The sequence below is a fragment of the Scyliorhinus torazame genome, chromosome 15, assembly GCF_047496885.1.
Source record: "Scyliorhinus torazame isolate Kashiwa2021f chromosome 15, sScyTor2.1, whole genome shotgun sequence".
Lineage (NCBI taxonomy): Eukaryota > Metazoa > Chordata > Chondrichthyes > Carcharhiniformes > Scyliorhinidae > Scyliorhinus > Scyliorhinus torazame.
In genome coordinates, this window is record NC_092721.1 from 97,805,502 (window position 1) to 97,828,696 (window position 23,195).

At 54.0% G+C, this 23,195-nt stretch overlaps 1 protein-coding gene across 4 annotated transcripts in view; it reads left to right on the forward strand.

The window, feature by feature from the left end:
* nox4 (NADPH oxidase 4) overlaps positions 1–23,195 on the forward strand; it is a 428,930-nt gene that overhangs the window by 100,908 nt on the left and 304,827 nt on the right. For all 4 annotated transcript variants that reach the window (XM_072476467.1, XM_072476468.1, XM_072476466.1 and 1 more), the window contains one exon: positions 8,451–8,655. In XM_072476467.1, coding sequence (XP_072332568.1) covers positions 8,451–8,655 — 205 coding nt within the window. The remainder of the gene's footprint in view (positions 1–8,450; positions 8,656–23,195) is intronic.

The following is a 23,195-nucleotide window of genomic DNA, read 5'->3' on the forward strand; positions in this document are numbered from 1 at the left end:
TTGGAAAAAATGAATTGGGTACTCTAAATTTATTTTTAAAAAATAGTACTGAAGATTTATGCCCCAGAACTTGTTGCAACCCGAGCCAAGCTGTTCCAGTACAGCTATCACACTGCCATCTACCCAGCAATGTGGAAAATTGCCCAGGTGTGTCCTGTACACAAAAGGCAGGACAAATCCAACCCGGCCAATTACCACCCTATCAGTCTACTCTCAATCATCATCGTGATGGAAGGGAGGGGGGCGGTCATCAACAGTGCTATCAAGCGGTACTTACTCGGCAATAACCTACTCACTGATGCTCAGTTTGGGTTATGCCAGGGTCACTCAGCTCCTGACCTCATTACAGCCTTGATTCAAGCATGGATAAAAGAGCTGAACTCCAGAGGTGAGGTGAGTGTGACCGCCTTTGACATCAAGGCAGCATTTGATCGAGTATGGCATCAAGGAGGCCTAGCAAAACTGGAATCAATGGGAATCAGGGGAAAATCTCTGGTTGGAGTCATACCTAACACAAAGGAAGATGGTTATGGTGGTTGGAGATCAGTCATCTTAGTCATGGGACATCACTGCAGGAGCTCCTCAGAATAGTGTTGTAGGCCCAATCACTTTCAGCTACTTCATCAATGACCTTCCTTCCAACATAAAGTTTGATGTGGGAATGTTCGCTGACAATGTCACAATGTTTGGCACCATTCGTGACTCCTTAGACACTGAAGCTGTCCACATGCAAGTACAGCAAGACTTGGACAATATCTAGGCTTGGGTTGACAATTGACATGTAACATTCACATCACACAACTGCCAGGCAATGTCCATCTTCAACAAGAGAGAATCACCCCTTGACATTCAATGGCATTACCATCATTCAATTCCCCACTATCAACATCCTGGAGGCTACCATTGATCACAAATTCAACTGGACTAGCCATTTAAATAATGTGGCTACAGAGCAGGTCAGAAGCTAGGAATTCTGCTGCGAGTAACTCACCACCTGACTCCCTAAAACCTGCCTACCGCCTTCAAAGCGCAAGTCAGGAATGTGATGGAATACTCCCCACTTGCCTGGATGAGTGCACCTCGATCAACACTTAAGAAACTTGACACCATCCCGGACAAAGCAGTCCACTTGATTGGCACTCCTTCCACAAACATTCACTCTCTCCAGCGTCAACGCACAGTAGCAGCTGTGTGTACCATCTACAAGATGCACTGCAGGAACTCACCAATGCACCTCAGGCAGCACCTCCCAAACACACGATCACTCCCATCTAGAAGAACAAGAGCAGTAGACAAATGGGACAACCACCACCTGGAAGTTCCCCTCCAAGTCACTCACCATCCTGACTTGGAAACATATTTCCACTCCTTCACTGTGGCTGTGTCAAAATCCTGGAACTCCCTCCCTAATATCACAGTGGGTGTACCGGCACCACATGGACTGCAGCGGTTCATGAAGGCAGCTCACGGCCACCTCCTGAAGGGCAACTAGGGATGGGCAACAAATGCTGGCCTTGCCAGCGAAGCCCACGTCCCGTAAAAAAAAGAATAAATAAACAAAAAGATCCTGCTGGCAGGAAGGACGGAATCAGCTTTGTATACAGGAAATCAGAAGTGTTAGGGGAAACCTTAAACCAATGCTTCTCAAGCTGTCAGAGAGTTGGATACTTTAAACTGTTTTGTGTCCTGTTATTCAGACAGTTACAACTACTCATGAGTTTACGGTAATACTTTGCTTTAAATATTTGATGGCTATCGTAAGAGATTTTACTCTGTAGCGTTGCTTAAGAGTTTCACTGGATTTTATATTAGAACTAAAAATATGTTTTCCATATTTCTAGTCTAACATTGCAATGTACTTATCCATTATTAAAGTGTATTGCATGCTAGGGGCTGGTTTAGCACAGGGCTAAATAGCTGGCTTTTAAAGCAGCCCAAGGCAGGCCAGCAGTGCGGGTTCAATTCCCGTACCAGCCTCCCCGAACAGGCGTCGGAATGTGGCGACTAGGGGCTTTTCACAGTAACTTCATTTGAAGCCTACTTGTGACAATAAGGGATTTTCATTTCATTTCATGTTAAATGGCTATTTAATAAACTTGTAAATAAGTTAATAAAATATGCTTCACCTAATTTTCTGTAAGCAATTTTAGAAACCCCCTCTCTGAATTCTCGTAAAGTGGGGAGATACAACTTTTGAAGAGAGACCCCCAGACCTCTATAATATCTGGGTAATTATAACTTAGCTGATCATTATTGATCATTATTTCAAGGACTACCTGGTTGAAGGTGATGCCCCTTGATTTTTTTTTTTTTTTTAGAATTTACAGAGCAGAAGGAGGCCATTCAGCCCATCGAGTCTGCACCGGCTCTTGGAAAGAGCACCCTACCCAAGGTCAACACCGCCACCCTATCCCCATAACCCAGTAACCCCACCCAACACTAAGGGCAATTTTGGACACTAAGGGCAATTTATCATGGCCAATCCACCTAACCCGCACATCTTTGGACTGTGGGAGGAAACCGGAGCACCCGGAGGAAACCCACGCACACACGGGGAGGATGTGCAGACTCCGCACAGACAGTGACCCAAGCCAGAATCGAACCTGGGACCCTGGAGCTGTGAAGCAATTGTGCTATCCACAAGGCTACCGTGCTGCCCCGTGCTGATGATTATCTTCCTTTGTCAGGGAAAGAGCGGTTCACTTGCTCAGAAGCAAAACAATTGTCTGAGGGGTGTGGCTATTTTGAACTCAGAAGAGGCTGATTATTGGGGGATCCTGATGCAAGATAGCCTCCAAAAGGGGCTAGGGTCCTAATTCACTTCAAAGACACAAGTTAAAATACAAAAAATCTGAAACATGATCATATTCAATCTCCAAACCATTCACTTCCAGATGTAAGGGAGGCGGGACAAGGGGTGAGCAACCAAGGATGAAAGCTAGCAATTTAGATTTTTAACCAGGTTGGCAGCCCCTGATTTAGCCTGAATTCCCAGTTTTACAGTGGCTAACCGGTTTCCCAGAAACCCAAAAGAGAGACAAGGCGCGAAATACTCCGGAAATGGCGTGAAGTCCGCCGACTGGCGCCAAAACGGCGCACATCAGTCGGGCATCGCGCCGCCCCAAAGGTGCGGAATGCTCCGCATCTTTGGGGGCCAAGCCCCAACCTTAAGGGACTAGGTCGGCGCCGGACGAATTTCCACCCCGCCAGCTGGCGGAAAAGGCCTTTGGTGCCCCGCCAGCTGGCGCGGAAATGACATCTCCGGGTGGCGCATGCGGGGGAGCGTCAGCGGCCGCTCACGGCATTCCCGCGCATGCGCAGTGGAGAGAGTCTCTTCTGCCTCCGCCATGGTGGAGACCGTGGCAGAGGCGGAAGGGAAAGAGTGCCCCCACCGCACAGGCCCGCCCGCGGATCGGTGGGCCCCGATCGCGGGCCAGGCCACCGTGGGGGCACCCCCCAGGGCCAGATCACCCCGCGCCCCCCCAGGACCCCGGAGCCCGCCCGCGCCGCCTTGTCCCGCCGGTAAGGGAGGTAGTTTAATCTACATCGGCGGGACAGGCATTTTAGCGGCGGGACTTCGGCCCATTTGGGCCGGAGAATCGCGCGGGGGGGCCCGGCGCGGCGCGATTCCCGCCCCCACCGAATCTCCGGTGCCGGAGACTTCGGCAACCGGCGGTGGCGAGATTCACGCCAGCCCCCGGCGATTCTCCGACCCGGCGGGGGGTCGGAGAATCTCGCCCAAGGTCAGTTTTGAGCCAGAGGTAAACACTGCTGATGGGTTAGGGATGCTTCTACCTGTCGTGAGCTTTCACCACCCCCCACCAAATCAAACAACACAGTATGTGGATACCCGACATCAACAGCCAACCCATCTCCCTAAGTTGTTTGTTGGGGTTCAACAGCCGGTGGGGATAAGCAAAAGGTTGACGAGCCAGTGGGGTTGGGCAATAAAAGCTGACGTCGTGACACCCAGATTCCAAGAATAAATTTTAAAAACACAAACTGTTGGCTTGTTTGTGATCCAAAGAAAGTGTTCTAAAAAATGCAATGGCCCTGATTTTGCTATCAAAATAATGATAAGGCTGATGGCATTCATTGTAATTTAGCTACAAATAGTGCAACATCTTCAGGCAAGGACAGATGTGTGGTTTAATGCTAAAACACAACGGTTGCTTTCAAAGTTGCATTGTATGCTGCTACCTTTGTGAAAACGAGGGGCGTCATTCTCCGACCCCCCGCCGGGTCGGAGAATCGCCGGGGGCTGGCGTGAATCCCGCCCCCGCCGGTTGCCGAAGTCTCCGGCACCGGAGATTCGGCGGGGGCGGGAATCGCGCCGCGCCGGTTGGTGGGCCCCCCCGCTCGATTCTCCGGCCCGAATGGGCCGAAGTCCCGCCGCTAAAATGCCTGTCCCGCCGGCGTGGATTAAACCACCTTTTGAACGGCGGGACAAGGGGGCGGGCTCCGGGGTCCTGGGGGGGGCGCAGGGCGATCTGGCCCCGGGGGGTGCCCCCACGGTGGCCTGGCCCGCGATCGGGGCCCACCGATCTGCGGGCGGGCCTGTGCCGTGGGGGCACTCTTTCCCTTCCGCCTCTGCCACGGTCTCCACCATGGCGGAGGCGGAAGAGACTCCCTCCACTGCGCATGCGTGGGAAGCTGTCAGCGGCCGCTGACACTCCCGGCCATGCGCCGCCCGGGGATGTCATTTCCGCGCCAGCTGGCAGGGCACCAAAGGCCGTTTCTGCCAGCTGGCGGGGCGGAAATTCCTCCGGCGTCGGCCTAGCCCCTCAATGTTGGGGCTCGGCCCCCAAAGATGTGGAGATCGGACATCGCTCCGCTTCGGGAGAATTTCGCCCAATATCTCACTGTCTGCCTCACCATTGAAGTACATTGACATGTGTGAAGCCTTTGTGTGGTAGATATAAAATAAACATGTCACTTGGAGGAATGAACATAGAACATACAGTGCAGAAGGAGGCCATTCAGCCCATCGAGTCTGCACCGACCCACTTAAGCCCTCACTTCCACCCTATCCCCGTAACCCAATAACCCCTCCTAACCTTTTTGGTCACTAAGGGCAATTTATCATGGCCAATCCACTTAACCTGCACATCTTTGGACTGTGGGAGGAAACCAGAGCACCTGGAGGAAACCCGCGCAGACACGGGGAGAACGTGCAGACTCCGCACAGATAGTGACCCAGTGGGGAATCGAACCTGGGACCCTGGCGCTGTGAAGTCACAGTGCTATCCACTTGTGCTACCGTGTTGCCCCAGAAACTTAAATTGTACCATTACAAGCACAGGTAGGCCTTTAACAATGTGATGGTGATATATGTTAATCAATTTAATCAGCAATGAACAAGTTAATCAGCCATGAAATTCAACAAGGCCTGAAAACTGGCGAAGGGATCACAATGTGCGATTGACCTGTATTTGTGTGCAGATTTGGTTGCCTTATATAAGGAAGGATATGTTTACTTTAAGAGAGAGTGGAATGAAGGTTTATTACATATTACTGGGATGAGGAGATTGTCCTATGAGGAAACATTAAATAACCTAGATCTATATTCCCAAGAGTTTAGAAGATTGAATGGCAATCACATTGAAATGTATAACATTCTGAAGGGGCTTGACACCGTAAATGCTGGGAGAATATTTTCCCTATCTGGGGCATTCAGGATTAGGGATTGCAGTTTTAGGGTTAAGGGTCGGCCATTTAGGACCTAAGATGAGGAGAAATTTCTCCAGACAAGTAGTTGTGAATCTTTGAAGTTCTCTATTGTAAAGAGCTGTAAATGATGGGTCAGTGAACATATTCAAGACAGAATGTCTCTCTGACTTGAATATCCTGCCCCAGCATCAAAAAGCAAAGACTAAAGTTTGATTTTTAGGGCAATGTTAGAACACTGTGAATATGGTGGTGCTCGGGGCACAGTGCTGCCTACTCACCCTGGCCACCCTGAGGACGTTGTAATAGAATTTATCATAGAATCATAGGATTTACAGTGCAGAAGGAGGCCATTCGGCCTATTGAGTCTGCACCGGCACTTGGAAAGAGCACCCTACCTAAGGCCACACCTCCACCCTATCCCCGTAACCCGCTACCCCACCTAATCTTTTTGGACACGAAGGACAATTTAGCATGGCCAATCCACCTAACCTGCACATCTTTGGACTGGGAGGAAACCGGAGCACCCGGAGGAAACCCACGCACACACGGGGAGAACGTGCAGCATCTGCACAGACAGTGACCCAAGACGGGAATCGAACCTGGCACCCTGTTAAGAACTGTGCCACTGTGCCATAATAATAATAATAATAATTCTTCCGGCACTGCTGACCGATCAGACGGTGTTGCCCACGGTGCTGTGGCCCTCTGCCTCCTGTGCCCTGGCCCGGTGAACGGCGACGGTAGGCAGCCTCCTTCCCACCCAGGGTACAGGGTCGACCACCTCTCCTCCACGGCGTCCAGCAGCGTCTCCAATTCAGCCTCGGCAAATCTTGGTGCCACTCTCCTTGCTGCCATTTTGTTGGCTGGGATGGTGTGTGTGGGGAGTGAAGTGTGCATATGCGGCTGCAGTTTATCAGCCTCCTGAGTGTCAATCCTGGACCTGGCAAATCAGACACTGTTACTCATTGGAACCAATTGTGTTCCACATGCTCCCAGGGCAGCCCCTTAATGGTCATTGAATTGGCCCAGGTGCGACTCCGTACCCGAACAGGCGGCGGAATGTGGCGACTAGGAGTTTTTCACAGTAACTTCAATGCAGTGTTAATGTAAACCTACTTGTGACAATGAAGATTATTATTATAGTCAGTTTTGCTGTGACAGAACTCCCACTAATCCTGCCCCAGCATCAACACCTAGTCTCAGGAACGGAATGTCCGACGGGTTATCTTTGTGGCCTCTCTCTGTGACTCCAAGGTAACATTCACTATCTCAGTCAAAAAGCAAAGACTAAAGTTTGATTTTTAGGGCAACGTTAGAACACTGCGATTATCCAGAGTGATCCAAGGTTGCCAAAGGGAAGATCAATTAGGATTTTGACAATCTCTGTTGGAATTAGTTATGTTTGGACACTGGGTGAGTGCAGGATTACATTGGTTGTTTTGCCTCACAACTGATTTGCTTTCCCTCAACACCCTCCAGGTTCTTGTGTGAAGAATTGTCATGTGGGCAAGGCATCAGGCACAACCAGTATCTGTGGAATTGAGTTGCAGCCAATACCTTTGAGTGGAAAAAGCATCAAGTTAAAGAAAGGAAACTTAATATCAAGTCTCACACATAGCTAATAGTCAATATTCGACAGGGTAAAAGCTGTGTAAATATTATCATTTTCAATGGGGGAATAATTATCCAGAAGGGAGGAAGAAAAGTAAAGACAGAAAAATATCCCCTACTTTCTTCGGATGGAGAAAATAATTATCACCAGTTGTCTATTCTTTTAAAGTCCTATTAACATTTGTACTTTTCAACTGAGAGATATGGGTCTCTTTTAAATGCATTTACTATATGGGAGCCAAGAATGCCATGTGGGCGTATGGTTTTGGGGGTGGGGCGGGGGGTAAGGGGGACTATATTCTGCTTAAGTAAACAAATCTTGGCTCACTTTTCTTGTTTTCTTTAAAATTTAATCTTTGCATTTCCTTGAGGCAATCCCTACAGCCACTACATTGACCCCTCTGTAGACATACTGTGGAGTTTGTTTTGGAAGATTCTATAACAGTGTGTATTTTTTTTAATGTGGCAGTGAATGTCTTGCTGGGAATTTGTATTTCTACACTTCCTTGGCAGAGAACATCTGGGCAGTGCTTCACTGGAAGCATTGGTATGTTTGACAAATGCAGTCATCTCTCTGTATATGTTGGCTGAATGGACATGTATCTCATTGAAGGCAGAGTGCGGATCCGGTGTGATGCATCTGGCAATTGTATGTCAATAGTGCAAGTATTCTAAAGAGAAGTAAGAACTGCCAAGATCTTTAGTTGATGATATCATTGATGGCAAAGCTTTAACTTTGTGTAAACATGACTTTGTATGAAACCATTGAAGTGGCAGTGACTCATAGTAAGGAGAGAGGCACAATAGCTTTATACTTCATAATGCAAATATTGATCTCCCAATATAAATAGTGTGAGACTGTTTGCATTTTCTAATAACAATGAAGTAAGTGGACTTGTGCTAATATAAAATATGCATCTCTGTTTGGAATATTGCAGTCTACTATAGGAATAGATTTGATGGGCTGAATGGTCTCCTTCTGCACTGTAAATTCTATGATTCTATGAATAAACTGGAACTCCTGAAATACTCGGTGTGCTTTTTAAAAATGAGTGAGGATTAAATGGGAATTCACTTGTATGAGTTCAGAAATATTTAAAAGATTTGGATAAAATGCAAGGTACTCTACATGTTTGGAAAATCCTTTGTACTAATTGCTTATCTTCCAGAGGCATGTTGAAATATCAGGCAAATTTGGATCAACACCCGCCTGGCTGCATTGACCCGAATAAAACATTAATCGATGATTTCCCTGCACCAGAGTATCCTGCAGAGCCATTTCCAGAAGGCTATGCTGAGCAAGAAGCTGTGATGGAGAACAATTCTGAGAGATTCTGCACTGAAGCCCCCAAATTTCAGTCTAATTTACAAGAGGTATGTAAAATTTGGGTGTTCTGATTGGTACATTTGATTTTGCCTTTATTTTTGAGAGTAACTATTGCTCCCTTTTTTCCTTGTGTGTGACCTGTTTGTTGCATTAAGCAGGCTGTTCTGTGTTGCTGTGTGATTGCGTGACCATACAGCTATAGAGGATACATTGGTAGTAACACATAAAAAATGACTTGGTTGTTGGATTGCAATAATCTATTGAATGTTCAGACCATGGGCGCAATTCTCCCATCGGGAGACTAAGTCCCGACGCGGGAGTGAAAACCGGAGTGTTTCGCTCCGGCGTCGGAGGCCGCTCCCAGCCCCCTATTCTCCCACCCCCGGGGGGGGCTAGGAGCGGCGCCGCATCATTTACATGTCCTTAGCGCCGCGTAAAAGCGGCGCCGTGTAAATAACATCAGCCGCGCATGCGCAGGTTGGCCGGCGCCAACCAGCGCATGCGCAGTTGCTGTCCTCCTCGTGGCCGCCCCGCAAGAAGATGTCGGGTGGATCTTGCGAAGCGGCGGAGGAAAGGAGGTCCTCCTTCAGAAAGGCTGGCCCGCCGGTCGGTGGGCACCAATCACGGGCCAGACCCCTTTTGAGGCCCCCTCCGGTGCAGGACCCCCCCCCCCCCACCCCACAGGCTGCCCCCTCCCCAGCGTTCCCGCGCTGTTCCCGCCGGCAGCGACCAGGTGTTGATGGCGCCGGCGGGAACTGGTCGTGTTGGGCAGGCCGCTCGGCCCAACCGGGCCGGAGAATCGGCGCTCGCCCGTTACTAACGGCAAGCGTCGATTCTCCCAGCGGCCAGCCGTGATTCTCGCCCCGCCGGTTTGGGGGGGGGGTGGGAGAATCGCGTTTGGGCATCGGGGCGGTGTGGCGGGACCCGCGCGGCGCCCGGGCGATTCTCCCACCAAGGGCGAGATTCTCCGACCCCCCGCCGGGTCGGAGAATCGCCGGGGGCTGGCGTGAATCCCGCCCCCACTGGTTGCCGAATTATCCGGATATTCGGCGGGGGCGGGAATCGCGCCGCGCCGGTTGGCGCCCCCCCCCCCCCCCCCCCCGCGATTCTCCGGCCCGGATGGGCCAAAGTCCCGCCGCTAAAATGCCTGTCCCGCCGGCGTAGATTAAACCACCTACCTTACAGGCGGGACAAGGCGGTGGGGGCGGGCTCTGGGGTCCTGGGGTGGGCGCGGGGCGATCTGGCCCCGGGGGGTGCCCCCACGGTGGCCTGGCCCGCGATCGGGGCCCACCGATCCGCGGGCGGGCCTGTGCCGTGGGGGCACTCTTTCCCTTCCGCCTTCGCCACGGTCTCCACCATGGCGGAGGCAGAAGAGACTCCCTCCACTGCGCATGCGCGGGAATGCCGTCAGCGGCCGCTAACGCTCCCGCGCATGCGCCGCCTGGAGATGTCATTTCTGCGCCAGCTGGCGGGGCACCAAAGGCCTCTTCCGCCAGCTGGCGGAGCGGAAATTCGTCCGGCGCCGACCTAGCCCCTTAAGGTTGGGGCTCGGCCCCCAAAGATGCGGAGCATTCCGCACCTTTGGGACGGCGCGATGCCCGATTGATTTGCGCCGTTTTGGGTGCCAGTCGGCGGACATCGCGCCGATACCGGAGAATTTTGCCCCAGGTGTGGGGAGGGGGGTGGGGAGAGAATTACGCCCCATAATATTTTAAAAAAATGTTTTTGAAGAGTCAAACATGGGACTGTTACCTACTTGGTCTACTATATTTTAGGTCTTTATTTTTGATAGCTATATGGGTCAAGTATTGGCAATTATAATTCAGCCATTCAATTATCCATGCTCTGCACAACATTGTAATTTGACACAAGCAGTGAGTTAAATTATCTAACAATTATGCAGCTTCAACCATTGCAGTTAGGGACTTAACTGTGAAATGAGGCAATTCATCCTGCCATATTGTGAGAATTTTAACACTAGAATGGATTGGAAAATGACAACTATTTCACAGCAAGAAGGAAGCCAGGTTTATGGCACTGAGGTGACCCCAAGTGTGGAGCTGCTGGTGGGTTGGAGGTCTTTAGCATGTTTCACTGGGCCCAATTCCTTCAAACAAGAGGAAGGCTTGAGAGAAGTTTATTCAACAATCGACTGCAATCTCCATCAACAATCATCAGCGAACAGTCCCACTTCTGACCTTATGATGGAAAGAAGTGGATCATGGGCGTGTCTCCTGTTAAAACCTATCGGCCTGCAGTCTGCACGTATTTACAATTGGTAGACTCCAGTTTACTGCACTAACTAAAGGCTTTCCTGAATATGTAAAGCTGAAATCTTCTGACTTAATTGTAGCCCAAATGGGGCTGTCAGCCAGCAGGTTCTGGATGTGAATTTTCCCCAGCCATGAGTAAGGGCAATGCCAGTGATAAACATTGCATTCCTCTTACATTGACTTAACAGCCACCTTAATTCAGCTGGGCAACACAGCAGCCAACTCTTCCATCAATGTTTTGGCAATGGAGGTGTACATTTCTGCAGGTAATCTCATAGAATCTACTCATCACGAGTATCAGTTTGAATCTTGTGAATGTTATGATTAAACCTTTGCCTGTAGGTTTGAGACTGAGTGGGAAATGACATATTGGCTATAGCTCAGATGGTGAGTGTAGTTAGACAGAATTTTCAGGGAAGGGAAGGTTTGTGAGGGCCACGAAGAATCCAGCACGAGTTTTAAGGATCCAAAGAAATAACATTTATTTACAATAACATATATATACACAACTGCAACAGCAACTTCGCTTGCTGCTCACTCCTTCCTGGCTGGTTCCAAACTGGCCAGCTTTATTTATACAGGGAGTCTGCTAATGATTTCTCCACCCCCCTCATTGGGGAAGCTCATACTACCACAGGATTGTGGGATTGTCATTAGTCCCCAGCCAATGGTAAGCAGGCAGTTTATAACATCCCTCCCCCCCAGAGTCCAAGGAATCCACCGAAGACCCCGGTGAAGGAGGGCGTCGGACTCGTTTTGCCGAAGGCCGGACACCATTTGCACGAGGTGCTGGATCGGGCGGCGTGTAACGAGACGGAGACCGGCGCTTCTGTGATGAACGGCGTAACGGTTGTACATCCACGGCCCATGGACTCGAGGATTCCCCCTCTGATGCGTCCTGTGTCTCGATCTTGGAATCAGAGTCTGCTGCCTTCGTCATCTCGGCGTCTCTATCTCCGCGTGGTTCTGTAACGACCTGCGCAGGCTTTGAGTGAGGCACCAGAGGAAGATTGTGAGGACTACTTTCCATTGTGTCTGGTCTCTGCGGCTGTAGAAATGAGCTCCGGGGGCGGGGAATCTTTGGAAGGGATCGTCTTGTGGACCGAATGTGGTCTACAGGTTTGCGCTGGAGAAGACCCTGGGCTTGCACCTGGTGAGCTATAGGGCCCGTTTTGCGAAAGATTACGCCAGGGACCCACTGGGCACCACCAGCAAAATTCCGAACGAACACTGAGTCACCGGACGCAAACTGCCGAATCGGCCGATGCCGAGAAAAACCATGTCCCTGCCGTTCTTGTGTGCGACGTACTTTTGCGCCAATGTCCGGGAAAACCATGCTAAAGCGGGTGCGAAGTCTCCGGTCCATTAGGAGTTCTGCGGCAGCTACCCCAGTCACCACATGGGGGCTGGTCCTATATGAAAACAAAAAGCGAGCCTGTCTCATGTCCATTGACCCGGAAGACTGCTTCTTTAGGCCTCGTTTGAATGTCTGCACTGCGCGCTCCGCCAACCCATTTGAAGCCGGGTGGTAAGGGGCAGTGCGGATATGGCGTATGTCGTTCATCTTCATGAACCTCGCAAACTCCTCACTTGTGAACGGAGTGCCCTTATCCGTGACCAGTATCTCGGGGAGGCCATGCGTACTGAAAGACAAACGCATCTTCTCAATTGTTGCACAGGATGTTGTGCCTACCATCTTATGCACCTCTAGCCATTTAGACTGGGCATCGATTAATAAAAGGAACATTGATCCTTTAAAAGGGCTGGCGAAATCCGCATGCAAGCGTGCCCAAAGCTGCCCTGGCCATTCCCAGTGATGTAGGAGCGCGGCCGGTGGAAGCTTCTAAAGCTCCTGGCAAATGGAGCAGTTTTGGGCCACTTTCTCAATGTCGGTGTCGAGGCCTGGCCACCAGACATAACTCCGGGCCAACATTTTCATTTTGGCCACACCTGGATGCCCATTGTGCAAGTCTCTTAGTATCAGCTCCTGTCCTTTTTCCGGGACAATCACACGCGTCCCCCACAAGAGGATGCCGTCTTCCACGCTGAATTCTGACAGCTTGGAGGAAAATGCCCGCAACTCGCCTGGGAGCTGTCCATGCTGCCCACCATACAGGACTATGTGCCGAACCTTTGACAGGACTGGCTCCGTCTGGGTCCACTCACGGATCTGTGATGCCGTGACAGGCATGGTGTCCATAAAATTTAACGTTGCAACCACCTCACAGGTCGTGGGGGTCGACATGGGGCCGGTCGATAAAGGCAATCGGCTCAGTGCGTCGGCATTCGCTATCTGCGTTCCTGTTTGTGCTCCAGAGAATACTCGTATGCAGGAGCAACACAGCCCAGCGCTGGATCCGTGCGGAAGCAATGGGCGGTATTGGCTTATCCTCTCTGAAAAGTCCCAGCAGAGGCTTATGATCAGTCACGATAGTGAAGTGGCGGCCATACACGTACTGGTGGAAACGTTTCACCGCAAAGACCACTGCCAGGCCCTCCTTTTCGATCTGCGCGTACTTTTTTTCCGCTGCAGTCAACGTGCGGGAGGCGAAAGCTATCGGCCGCTTGGCCCCGTTCTCCATCTTGTGGGACAGGACGGCCCCAATACTTAACGGGGATGCATCACATGTGACGAGCAAAGGCTTTCCAGGATCATAGTGGGTTAGTAACCCAGACGACGACAATTGTTGCTTTACCCGCCGGAAAGCAGTTTTTTGCGGCTGACCCCAAATCCAGGTGTAATTTTTCTTTAGTAGGAGGTGCAACGGGGCCAGCGTAGTTGCCATATTGGGGAGGAACTTCCCGTAATAGTTTACGAGGCCGAGAAAAGAACAAAGATGCAAAGTGTCAGTCGGGACGGGGGCCTGTTGAATCGCGCGCACCTTCTCTGCGACGGGGTGCAAACCTTCGTGGTCCACCGGATAACCCAGATAGACCACTTCCTTTGCCTGAAAGACGCACTTTGTGCGACGGGAACGGACTCCAGCCTCCGAAAAGCGTCTCAGAACAGCCTCCAGATTTTCCAAATGTTCCTGCTCTGATGTCCCGGTGATCAAAACGTCATCTAAGTAGACAGCGACACACGGTAAACCTCTCAAAATGCCCTCCATGACGCATTGAAAAATAGCGCAGGCAGAGGATACTCCAAAGGGCAAACGTGTATATTCATCCAGGCCCCGGTGTGTATTAATCGTTACATACGGTCGGGAGGCAGGGTCCAGCTCCAACTGTAGGTAGGCGTGACTCATATCTAATTTTGTGAACGAGAGTCCGCCTGCAAGCTTCGCGTAGAGATCCTCTATGCGAGGCATTGGATATCGATCGAGTCGGGAAGCCGTATTCACTGTACGTTTATAGTCGCCGCACAAGTGAACTGTGGCATCTGGCTTCATTACAGGTACAATTGGTGCTGCCCAGTCAGCAAAACGGACGGGCCTGATAATACTCAAAGTCTCCAAACGAGTGAGCTCCCCTTCCACCTTCTCAACCAAGGCGTAAGGCACCGGGCGCGCCCGGAAATAACGCGGCGTGGCTCCTGGTTCGACTTGGATACGGGCTACGGCCCCTTTTATTTTCCCCAAACCGGGCTGAAATACATCTGGATATCATACTAGCACCTCAGTCAACCCTCCAGCAACTATTTGAAGGATGTGCTGCCACTGCAACCGCAAATGGCGCAACCAGTCCCGACCCATGGCCGCGCGCCACGATAAGTGGGAAACACCCCTCCTGGCGTCCATAAACAACAGGGGTCATCGTAGTTCCTGCAATGTCCAATGGTTCCCCCGTGTTGATGGCCAACCTGGCCTGTGTGTCGGTTAATGTAAGGGTCTGTATACCCTGCTTGATGCGGTCGAATGTCCTCTGGGCGATCACGGAGACCGCTGCGCCAGTTTCCAACTCCATTTCAAGCGGGTGACCATTGACCCACACTGTCACCTTAATGGGGGCCACACGGGGAGCTGCCACACAATGCAGCTGCAGGCAGTCGTCCTCCGTCTCCACGTCCTCAGGAGTAGTAGCCGCAGGTTCATCCACATGGAAGGTACGGCCCCTGGGCTGGTCCCAGTTTCGGTCGGAACGACGGCGCCTCTGACGCCCCCAGGACCGGCTTCCGCGACAGGGTCGGCGCCTACAAGTCTGACACGGACATGGCTCCTCATCCATTGGTTCTGGAGAAGGCTCCCTTCGGGGAGGAATGTCCGACGGCCACTGGCGTCGATCCGGAGGTCGCCTCGCCCAAGGTACCGCAGGAGTGCGGAGGGATGTTTTCAGACGGAAGGGATTGCGCCCCAAGGCATGCACCTCCATTCCTTGTAGCTCCTGCACTCCTCATTCTGCGTGCTCTCGGGACAATACTATTTGAATGGCCTGTTGAAAAGTCAATGTTGGCTCAGCTAACAACTTTCTCTGGGTGGCCGCTTTGCTAATACCGCAAACCAAACGGTCGCGTAACATTTCTGACAAGGTCTCACCATATTCACAGTACTCCGCAATCCTGCGTAGCCTGGATAGAAAGTCGGCAAGGGATTCTCCTGGGGTCATCTCAGTGGTATTAAACTGGTAACATTGGACTATCGTGGACGGGGTTGGGTTAAAATGTTGCCCCACTAAGTTCACAAATTCATCAAACGTTTTGGTGTCCGGCGCAGCTGGGTACGTAAGGCTCCTAATCACCCCAAACGTATGCGGGCCGCAGGCGGTGAGCAATATGACCACCTGGCGCTCGTTTTCGGTGATGTTGTTTGCCCGGAAATAGTAACGCATCCGTTGTGCGTACTGGTTCCAGCTTTCCAGCGCAGCATCAAAAACATCCAAACGTCCGTACAGAGGCATGGTGTAATAGAAAACAACTTCCAACCTGTATCCAACAAAAATCCAGGGAGGTGGCTTCAGCAGTGTAGACAGCTTTAGCCCTTGCCGCCAGTTTTGTGAGGGCCACGAAGAATCCAGCACGAGTTTTAAGGATACAAAGAAATAACATTTATTTACAATAACATATATATATATATATATATATATATATATACAACAGCAGCAACTTCGCTTGCTGCTCACTCCTTCCTGGCTGGTTCCAAACTGGCCATCTTTATTTATACAGGGAGTCTGCTAATGATTTCTCCGCCCCCCTCATTGGGGAAGCTCATACTCCCACAGGATTGTGGGATTGTCATTAGTCCCCAGCCAATGGTAAGCAGGCAGATTATAACAGGAAGAGAGAATAGTTTTAAGTAATTATGGTGATTAATGTATAAATAATCAATTGGAAAGGAGAAAACATAATTAATTACAAGGTTGACGACAACCACTCGTGATAATGAGCTGATCTTAAGTAAAACATTTTATTTATTTTATTTTTATAAATTTAGAGTACCCAATTTTTTTTTCCAATTAAAGGGCAATTTAGCGTGGCCAATTCACCTTCACTGCACATTTTTAGGTTGTGGGGGTGAAACCCACGTAGACACGGGGAGAATGTGCAAACTCCACAAGGACAGTGGCCCAGGGCCGGGATGCGAACCTGGGTCCTCAGCGGCGAAGTCCCAGTGCTGCCCTATCTTAAGTAAATTTAATGCGCAGGAATTCTCTCCCAACATTAATAACCAAAAGATGGACAAGCGGAAATTGCAGGAGCTGCACAGAAATGTTTAATGTTTCACTAAAATGCGACCAATCTAAAAGCCTGTGGGGGTAATTTTAACATAGGAATGAACTGAAGTCAATGTAAAATAAAATTGGCAACTGAATAAATTACTCTGCCGGTTGATGTGGAATATTGGTCTCGATCTTGAGCTTAGCAGCGGGCGTGGAGGCACATACCATTGACTCCATTAAAAACTGGCTGCATAAGAACCTTGCTCTCCTGACTGCAGCTTGGCTCCAATGGTGTAGTGAGAAGGGAGGCCTAGTGACACGGTGTAATTCCAGTAAAGCCAAGGCAGTTTGATGTGAAGAGATGAAGACACACTTCTTGGAGATGTGCCTGCAGCTCAGTGAGAGACTAAATGTTTTAATTTTTTTTAAATTTACATTCCAGCACCCTCCACCAGCACTGCTCTCCAACCACGAACCCCACCATCCCCACCATCCACTGGCACCCATGGCAACCCCACTGCTCCTCACACCCCCATCATCACTGGTACCCCAATACCTGCAATGGCACTGTAACTTATGGGGCGTCATTCTCCGACCCCCCAGAGGGTCGGAGAATGGCCGTTGGCCGCCGTGAATCCCGCCCCTGCCGGTTGCCGAAGTCTCCGAAGGGAGAAAAGTCGGCGGGGCGTTAATGTCGCCGCTGCCGTCGGAGAATGTCACGGGTCTGCGCAAGGCAGCCGATTTTCGGCCTGCCGATATTCTCCCTTCCGGATGGGCCGAAGTCCCGTCGACGTGATGGCCGTTCACGTCGACGTAAATTAAACCTCCTTTTCATCGGCGTGACCCTGTGCTCCAGGGTCACGCCGACCAGCGTGGAGGTGAGTGACGGCCTGGGGGGTTGGCTCTGGGCAGGCGATGGCGTGGCCGCAGTCTGAATGCGTGAGGAGAGGTGTGTCTCGGGTTGTGTGTGTGTGTGTGCGGGGGGGGGGGGGTGGTTAGAGTAGGCTGGGCTCCGGGGGAGTGCCGGGAGGGGGTCCGTGCTGGGGTGGAGGTTGGGGGGGGGGGGGTCCGTGCCGGGGTGGAGGTTGGGGGAGGGTCCGTGCCGGGGTGGAGGTTGGGGGGGGGGTCCGTGCTGGGGAGGGGGATGGGGGGTCCGTGCCGGGGTGGAGGGTGGGGGGGGGGTCGGTGCCGGGGTGGAGTTTGGGGGGGGTCCGTGTTGGGGGGGGGGGTCCGTGCCGGGGTGGAGGTTGGGGGGGGGGGTCCGTGCCGGGGTGGAGGTTGGGGGGGGGGTCCGTGCCGGGGTGGAGGTTGGGGGGGGGGGGGGGTCATGCCGGGGTGGAGGTTGGGGGGGGGGGGGTCCGTGCCGGGGAGGGAGTTGGGGGGGGGGGGGGGGGTCCGTGCCGGGGAGGGGGATGCGAGGGCAAGTGAGTTGGTCCACCTGGCCAGGTGCCAGCCTCCAACAGTTGGACCCATGCGGTCCATGCCACCTGGCTGGGGGGAGGAGGGGTTATGGGCAATGGTGACATGTCATCGTTCCCCTCCCCCCCACCAGGCCGTCATGTTTTCCGATCATCCAGCGATGTTGGCCGCCGTGGCGGCAGCTGCTCATGTCTATGCTGCCCTGGATGAGGAGGAGGAGGAGCGTGCCAGAGAGGCGGCGCAGGCTACCGCAGAGGGACAGGCGGCAGCTGCCCAGGCTGGAGGGACACCTGACCGACAGGACGAGGAGGGGGAGGAGGACGTCGCGGCCCCACGGCAACGGAGGCACCCGAGGGCGCCCCGTGTGTACCGGCCCCGGCAGTCATAACAGGACCTCACGGACCGGGAATGCAGGAGGAGACTCCGGATGAGGCGGGAAACCGTGGCACACATCTGCCACCTGCTGGCACACCTGTCACCGCGTGGCACTGGCGGGGGGACACCCTCTCCCCGTGTCCTTCAAGGTTACGTTACGGTGGCCCTGAACTTTTATGCAACGGGGTCATTCCAGGCACCGAGTGGGGACCTGTCCGGCATATCGCAGACATCGGTGCACCGGTGCATCCTGGCAGTGACAGATGCCCTATATGCCATGGCGCACCGCTACATCCGCTTCCCCCTGGACCGGGCCAGCCAAGATGCCCGGGCCGTGGGCTTCTCTGCCGTGGCCGGGTTCCCCATGGTCCAGGGCGCGATCGATGGGATGCACGTCGCCGTGCGGCCACCTGCAGATAACAGGGCCGTGTTCACCAATAGGGAGGGGACCTATTCGATGAACATACAGGTGGTCTGCGACCACCGCATGATGATCCTGCACGTCTGCGCCTGTTACCCAGGCAGTGTACACGACTCATAAGTGTTGTCGCGGTCATCCATCCCCGGCATGTACGAGGGACGCCATCCCCGGCTGAGGGGCTGGTTGCTGGGCGACGGGGGCTACCCATTGCGATCGTGGCTGATGACGCCTATACGAAGGCCACGCAATGAGGCAGAGAACCGCTACAATGATGCCCATGTAGCGACAAGGGGAGTGATAGAGAGGTGCTTTGGCGTGCTGAAGATGCGTTTCAGGTGCCTGGACCTCTCTGGGGGCGCCCTCCAGTATCGGTCAGATAGGGTCGGCCGCATCATTGTGGTGTGCTGCGTCCTGCACAACAGAGCCCAGCAGAGGGGCGATGTGCCGCAGGCAGAGGAGGGCGGACTGGAGGAGCAGCAGGATGGGGCGCAGTCCTCCCCAGATGAGGGGGATGGGGGTAATGGTCAGGGCAGACGGGGTAGACACAGGCGGGTGGCTGTCCACCGTTACCGGCTGGCCCAGCGGGCACGGGACAGACTGATAGCCGCCCGCTTCACTGACTTGATGGGCGTGGGAATCGGGTAGTATGGCCACAAACCGCACACCATGGCAACAGCCGACCACCCACACCCCCCACCCATCCACCCACCCAGCACCCTCACCCCCCTCCCCAACCCCACCCACCCCACCCGCATGCACACCATCCCCCCCCATTGCCGATCCACCTGCGGCACAACGGGCCGGGCTCACACAGTTGCGGGTGGACGCGTGTCTATTGCAGGCCATGGAGGATGATGACAACCCGCCCTGCGGTGAGCTCCTGGCTCTACATCATTGGACTATGTCTGACCCATGGCCACAGTACCACCATCCACCCGGACCATCCCTGCATGCGGCTGTGACACTGCAGCGCACGGTCCCGTCCTCTGCCCGGGGGATGTTGATGGCGGCCCAGGGGGAAGGGGGCAGACTCACCTGGGGCTGAGGTAAGACCACCCCTCACACACACACTTGCGCTCAACGAACATGACACCCCCGCACACTTTGGACAGAGCACAAAGGCAGCTTCTGTAGGTGTAACATTGACTTTAATAACCAAAGGAGTTCATGCACGTGCTCTAGCCCCTAAAACTCATCTGTGCCCTGCACCCGTGCCAACTTACTCAGTGTCTAATTGTTTGGCCTTACGGGCCCTTTGACTACGTCTACGTGGTTCCCCAGACGGTACAGCAGAACTGGAGGTGGACTCCTGTGATTCCTGCCCTCTGACACTGGATCCCTTTGGCGGCCGTTTCCTAGGGCGTCCTGGCCTAGATGGGCCAGGCTGCGGCCCGGGCGATTGGGATGGCGAGCTGCCAGCCTGTCCTGCCCGTTGCCCACCCGATGCACCTGGGACGGAAGGGGGGGAGTCCGAGGTGTTGCGGTGTACCGGGACCTCTCCTACAGGGGGAGCCGGGATGGACCACACCACCTCCTCCTCCCTCGGGGTGCCCGATGGCCCCCAGGCCTCTACATGGGTGGGGGATGCGAACGGACTGGCCATCCGACGCCCCCCCGACATCTGGCGCAGCCAGTCCTGGAGGCCCGTGCTGGTATCGACAGGGGTCTGCAGGTTTGCAGCCATGGAGCCCAGGGGGTTGGCAAACCCTGTCTGTGACAGTGCGACGCCGGCTCGCACATGGCCACTGGCGCCGATGCCTTCAGCGATGGCCTTCAGAGACTGGGCCATGGCCTGCTGAGACTGGGCTATGGCCTGCAGAGACTGGGCCATGGCCTGCTGAGACTGGGCCATGGCCTGCTGAGACTGGGCCATGGCCTGCAGAGACTGGGCTATGGCGTTGAGCGCCTCTGCCATCTGGCACTGGCTCATGGCCTGCTGTGAGAGGGCAGCCATTTCCTGGGCCACAGACGCCGCCTGCACGGAAAGCCCCAGGCCTCGCAAACCGTTCCCCATGTCTGACACCGTCGCACACATTGCCTCCATCGCGGATGCCACCCGTGCGGTGTCAGCTTGGGTGGCACGCATGACCGGCACCACTCCCAGCTCCTGGACGCGGGTGGACTCCTCCACCTGCGACTGCAGCCGCCGCAAGTCGCCCGTCACCCTCTTCGCTCGTCTCCGGGTCGGTGGTTGCATCGGATCTATGTGTGGGTGTGGTAACTCCAGGAACCCGGGATCCATCTGGGCGGCAGATGTTCGCTTGGGCTGGGCTGCCCTCCGACCGCCTGGCCCCTCTGCTGCTCCTACCTCCACCTGCTGTACCGGGACGGCTGTGTTGTGCGCACCAGTGAGTGTACCAGACGCCTCATCACTAAAGTGCCCAACCGAGGTGAGTGTTTCTGCGATGGTGGAGGGTGTTGGTGACAGCAGTGGCGTTGTGTCGTGCTCTTCGTCCCACTCTGAGTCCATGGCACTTTGGGGTGGGGGTTCGTCTCCACCCATCCACTCTGAGTCACTGTCCGGTATTTCGTCTTCCTGGGTAGTGGTGTCCCGGGTAGGGGTCTCCTGGGCAGTGCTGTCCCGGGTAGTGGTGTCCTGGGTAGTGGTGTCCTGGGTAGTGGTGTCCTGGGTAGTGGTGTCCTGGGTAGTGGTGTCCTGGCTCGGATGTGACGGGGGCCTGTGGCTGCCCCCCTCGTCGCTGGGTGGTGGCTCCCGCATGTGACGGGGGTGTCGTCTCCCTGTTGCTCCAGGTCTCTCCGTCTCCCGTGGCCTCCGAGGGGCATCCTGCGGGCAGTCTGCACCTGCGGGGATGGGTGCCTGGACGTTTGGTCCTGCGATACACAATGAAGCATGCATGGTTAGACATCAGGTAGTGATCAGGTGATATGGGGGAGGGGGATATAGGGGAGGGGGGATATGGGGACGGGCTGTCGGTGGCTCACTTGCTACTACGCCCCCGACCTCTGCATCAGCAACCTCCCGGTCGTCAGGTCTGCCAGCCAGTTCCAGGGCCCTTTCCTCGTGTTCGGTCATTGGCCTCTCATCAGTGGGGCCTTCTCCAGTCCTCACATGCTCCCTATTGTTGTGTGCGCGCTTATCCTGTGGGGGGGGGGGGGTGGTGGCAGGGGTAAAAGGCAACACTGTTAGGCAGGTATATGAATGCACGCCATCGGTTGCGCGTGCATTGCAGAGGTTAAGGTTAGGGCTGGATTCACTTGGGGATATGGGGGATATGGGGGAGGGGGGGATATGGGGGAGGGGGGATATGGGGGAGGGGGGATTATGGGGGATATGGGGGAGGGGGGATATGGGGGAGCGGGGATATGGGGGAGGGGGGATATGGGGAAGGGGGGATATGGGGTATATGGGGGAGGGGGTATATGGGGGAAGGGGGGATATGGGGGAGGGGGATATGGGGGAGGGGGGATATGGGGGAGCGGCGGATATGGGGTATATGGGGGAGGGGGGATATGGGGGAGGGGGGTATGGGGAGGGGGGATATGGGGATATGGGGGAGGGGGGATATGGGGAGGCTCACCCTGCCTGCTCTGACGAGGTCGTTCACCTTCTTGTGGCACTGGGTGCCTGTCCGTGGTGTCAGGGCGGCAGCGGTGACGGCCTCTCCCACTTCCCTCCACAGATGCCGGCTGTGGCGTGGGGCAACTCTGCGGCCGTGCCCGGGATACAGGGTATCCCTCCTCTGCTCCACTGCGTCCAGGAGCGCCTCCACATCCCGTGATTCGAACCTCGGGGCTGAGCGGCGGCCAGCCATCTAGTCGGGTGTTGCGGTCGGCTGTTCCGGTCGGGTGGGGGGGAGCAGCGCGGCCTTATGAGCCGTCACGCCGTACAGCGCGTATGACGCTGCACGGCGTGAACCACTGCGCAAGCGCGGATCCCGTTACGTCGCTGCTAGCCCATTTCGGGCCGGAGACTTTCGACCCATTTTTCCGACGTGACGCAAGTCGGATTTGCGCCGTTTTTTGCGCCGATCGGCGGACTTTCCGCCGATAACGGAGAATTTCGCCCATGGAGTCCCCACTTGTGTTCAAACCCAGAAGTTGCAGTGCACCTAAATAGGCTCAGGGGAATGCAAATTGAGAATTCTGCCAGGATCGGTCAGAGTGTAAACTTGGGCTGATTGCACGGAACATGTATCGCTATATGCAGTGATTTATTTAGGGCTGCCGGGGGGGGAGAGACGAGACGACTGAGGGTTGAGGGTCTGAATGGGGAGGACCTGAAGGGAATCTTTGGGCAATCCATAGCGGGGTGTCGCTCAATGTAGAGTGAGCCTTGCCACGATAGGGGGAGCCTCGCAACTGATTGAGGTGGGCTCAGAAGTGTTATCCTGAGATCAGGGCCCTTGAAAAACAATGCCCTGATCACTGAGGTTCCAGCCTTGTCAGTTTCTTCAGTTTCCATGGCGTGAATCACTTCTGGCTCCAAAAAATGTCAAGTGTGTGTGGATTGTGATCTGGATCGCGCCAATCCACTCGGCGGGAA